This window comes from Pteropus vampyrus, unplaced genomic scaffold, assembly GCF_000151845.1.
Source record: "Pteropus vampyrus isolate Shadow unplaced genomic scaffold, Pvam_2.0 Scaffold251, whole genome shotgun sequence".
Classification (NCBI taxonomy): domain Eukaryota; kingdom Metazoa; phylum Chordata; class Mammalia; order Chiroptera; family Pteropodidae; genus Pteropus; species Pteropus vampyrus.
Window position 1 is genome coordinate 1,157,765 of NW_011889032.1, and position 4,251 is coordinate 1,162,015.

At 41.4% G+C, this 4,251-nt stretch overlaps 1 protein-coding gene across 1 annotated transcript in view; it reads right to left on the minus strand.

Moving 5' to 3' along the window:
* MYO18B (myosin XVIIIB) overlaps positions 1 to 4,251 on the minus strand; it is a 270,882-nt gene that overhangs the window by 225,794 nt on the left and 40,837 nt on the right. Inside the window, exon 11 of the mRNA XM_011374654.2 lies at positions 3,764 to 3,827. Within this exon, the coding sequence (XP_011372956.1) occupies positions 3,764 to 3,827 (64 nt within the window). The remainder of the gene's footprint in view (positions 1 to 3,763; positions 3,828 to 4,251) is intronic.

Below are 4,251 nucleotides of genomic sequence, written 5' to 3' on the forward strand. Positions count from 1 at the left end.
ACATCTGGTTAAATTTAAATTTCAGGTAAACAATGGATAAATTTTTAGGATAAGTATATCCCTCTATAATATTTGGTGTAGGAGGAATGTTGGCCTCACTGCACCTGTCTCCCTTCACTCTCAGTCCAAAACCAGCTAATGTTCACCTCCTCCAGGCAGCCTTCTCTGATACAACTGCAACCCTCCAGGCTTGCCCATGCAATATTTGGAATATACTCATACTAAAAAAAATTATTCAAAGTTTTTCTAAAATTCAAATTTAACTGGGCATCTGTATATTTTCCAGCTTTATTGAGTTATATTTGACAAAGATAATTATATAGTTTTAGGTGTACAATATGATGATTTGCTATATATATATACATTGTGAAATAATTATCACAATGTAGTTCATTCATCCATCCATCACCTCATAGTTACCATTTGTGTGTGTGTGTGTGATGAGGACACTTAAGATCTACTCTCCTAGGAAATGTCAAGGACGTAATAAACACAGTATTATTAACTATAGTCTCCATGTAATATGTTAGATCAGGTATAAGAGAGGTAAGCTCTGGTAACCCTGTATTTTTATTTGCTGAATCTGGCCACTTTGGGGGCTTGTGCTTGGCAACTGCCATTCTTGGGGGTCATTTCCTGACCACCAGATTCCCTGAGACTGTACCTGTACTGCCCAGTCCCAGAAAACTAGCTCAGACTTGTGTCAAAGACCATCGAGCTTTCAGACTTTATTTTTGTTCTTAGGAAACAGAGAAAACACTCTCTCGATCCCTGCCAGGTAGCAGAGCGAGAACAAAGGAACACACTACCAGTTCCTGCAAATCAATTGGTCTAAAAAAACCACCCCCCAGAAATACAAGGGGAAAAAAGGAAAACCACTTCAAACGCCTTCTTGACACCATCACGCTGTGACCTGTTCCTGTACATAGACTGTGAACAAACAGATCGGGCTGGGGAGAGCTCACGGGGCCAGGCTTGGGCTCTTTTCTCCTCAAAAACAACAGGAAAACAAACAACAACCCTCTTGCTGATTCAAATGGATACACTTGGCCAAAACTCATTAAATGAAGAAGAAAACCCAGTGCTGGGATAACCTCTCGTCCTTTTCATCAAGATCAAGGTCTGGCCTCCTAACACCATCCTCCCTACCCGTGTGAAAGAACATACTGCAGATCCCCCACTCCCAAATGAAAGGGGCCTCAGGAAAAAGAAGAGTAGATTAGCCCCCAGTATTTGAAGATGAGGGAGCCGCATTGCCTCACTTCCTCCCACCCCACCCGCTATAGAAATAGACTACTGCAGTGGTTTTAGAAGTGAGGTCCCTGGACCAGCAGCATCACTAGCGCCTGAAAATTTGTGAGAAGTGCATATTCTCGGGCCCCACTCCAGATCTACTGAATCAGGAATTCAGTAGACCTGGAGTGGACAGTACCCAGCAGAGTGTGCATGTAACAGCTTTACTGAGGTATGATTATCAAAGGATAAACTGCTCATCTTTAAAGTGTACAATTTGATAAGCTTTGACATATGCACCTGTGAAACTATCACCACAAGAAAGGCAATGGACATATCTCGTACTCCAAAAGTTCCCTTTTATAATCCTTCTCCCCTCTTCCTGCCCCCACCCAATCCCACTGACCTGTTCTGTCTCTGTTTTCCAGAATTTAACATACATGGGATCTTACAGTGTTCTTTCTTTCATCTGACATTTTTCACTCAGTATAACTATTTTGAGAACCATCATGTTCTTGGATATATCACTAGCCCATTCGTTTTTATTGCTGAATAGTATATTATTTTTATGGCTATTCTACAATGTATTCATCCATCCACCTGCTAATAGACATTTGGGTAGTTTCCAGGTCTGGGCTGTTCAAATAAAACCACTATGAACTTTCACACAAAAGTTTTGTATAGATATACACTGTCATTCTTCTGCATAAATCCCTAAAAGTGAAATAGTACGTCACACAGGAGGTATATGTTTGACTTTTTAAGAAACTGCTTTCCAAAATGACTATACTGTTTTACATCCCCATAGCAGTATATGGGAGTTCCAGTTACTCCAAATTCTCACCAGCATGTGGCATGATCAACCGTTTTAAAAGTAATTCAATAATCGGCAGCCTACCGATTATCTAGTGTTACCGTATTACAGCTTTAGTTTGAATTACTTTAATGACTAATGATGTTGACCAGATTTTCAAGTGCTCATTTGCCATCCATATATCTTATTTGGTGAAGTGTATGTTGAAATCTTTTGCCTATCTTTTTCGTTGGGCTGTTTTACTTACGAGCTTTTGGAAGTCATTGACATATTCTGGGTTCAAATATTTTATCAGATACGTGATCTGCTAATATTTTCTCTCAGTCTGTGGCTTGTATTTTCATCATAATGGTAAATTTCAAAGAACAGAAGTTCCTAATTTTGACAAAGTACAATTTCTCAGTTTGTTCTCTTGTGGACCGTGCTTTGGAATCACATCTAAGAAATCTTTGCCCAATCTAAGGTTACAGAAATTTTTCTCCTATTTTTTTCTAGAAATGTTATGGTTTTAGGTTTTACGTTTAGGTCTATGATCCATTTTTTGGTAATTTTCATTAACGATGTGAAGCTGGGGATTGAAATTCATTTTTTTACATGAGGTTATCTAATTATCTAATTGTTTAATTATTTAATCATTCAAGCACCATTGTTTCCTAGACATGTGTGTTTGGAAAAAGGCTTCGATGTGGAAATTATCCATGCCCCTTTACCTGGTGAACTCCTACTCATCCTTTAAAACCCAGGTCAAATATCCCCTTGGCTCAGAAGTCTTCCTTGACTGAAGTCAAGTAGTTCTTTCAACTATCCTCTGGTCTCCAAAGCATCTTGTGCAAACTTTGGTATATTCTTATCCCACGTGACCGTGACTGCATTAATTCCCATGTCTGTCTGTCCTGCTGGAGCCCAAATTCGTGAGTGAGGACCATAATCTCAACACTTAGCACAAGTGTCGCTTGCCCCAAGTGGGGGTGGGAGGTGACTCAGAAAACAAATGTTAAAATATAAACAAATGAATAAAAGAATAAACAAACGAGTGACCAATATACTTTTTTAAACATCCGAATAGGACCTAATTTTGATAAAGTACAATTTCTCAGTTTGTTCTCTTATAGATTGTACTTTAGAGTCACATCTAAGAAATCTGTGCCCAATCTAAGGTTACAGAAATTTTTCTCCTATTTTTTTCTAGAAATGTCCTGTTCACAGGCCATAGCTTCTAGGAAGCCATCTCCAACTGTTCCTATCCACATTTCTCATCAATAATATTTAGTAACAGTGCCTGATAGAATGATTTAGGCCAGGCCCCGTGCTAAGTGCTTTATGCACATCATTTCATTTAATCCTCACAACAAGCCCATGAGGCAGATATAACTCCTGCCATTATTTTACTGAAGAAAATACAGATGTTCTGAATGGTTAGGTTCCATGCCTGAGGTCACATATTTAGTAAGTGTCATAGTCAGTATTTGAACCCAGACAGCCTGTTGCCAGTGACCACACTCTTACCTCCACATACACCACCTCCTGGTTCTTTATTTGTATAAGTCTCATTTCCCAATGAGCCCAGACCTTCCTCCCCGACATGACCAGCCCTTCCCAACTATGAACTCCAGTGGCAAAGGAGACAAGTCACACAGGGAAACTCTCCGCCACCCTTCCATCCTGGCCACAAGGCCACAGACACCCACACAGACCCGTGAAAGACCTCCCCCTTACCTTAGGCCAAATGCCCATGCCGAAGGAGCTGCTGTCCGCCATCTGGTGCAGGTACAGCTCCGTCCTAGAAGCAGAGAAGGCACCAGAAGTAAGGCGGGGCCCGCCCATACCTGTGGCCTGGAAGGGCAGGTGGTCATCATGGTGTGGAGCTCCACACAGTGTCTCAGGCAGTCTCAGTAGCTTCCCCAGGCCCTGATCCCACCTCCCAAATATTCCTCAGTCATTGTGCTCACACAGTCCCTCCTCAGTGCCGGGGAAGCCTGGACAAAAGAGTCATGGATTAAAAGCAAGGGAGCAGGTTCTAGACGCAGGTCCTCTACTAACTGGATGTGTGAACTTGCTCAGGGGTAGACCAGTCAACTTGAATGAGCCTGTGCTCTATGCTGAGTTCTAAGGTTACTCATGACAGCCCCACCCCATAGATGCAAATATTATTCCCATTTCACAGGGAATACCTTGCCTACAGAGCTAGCAAAACAGGTCCTGCC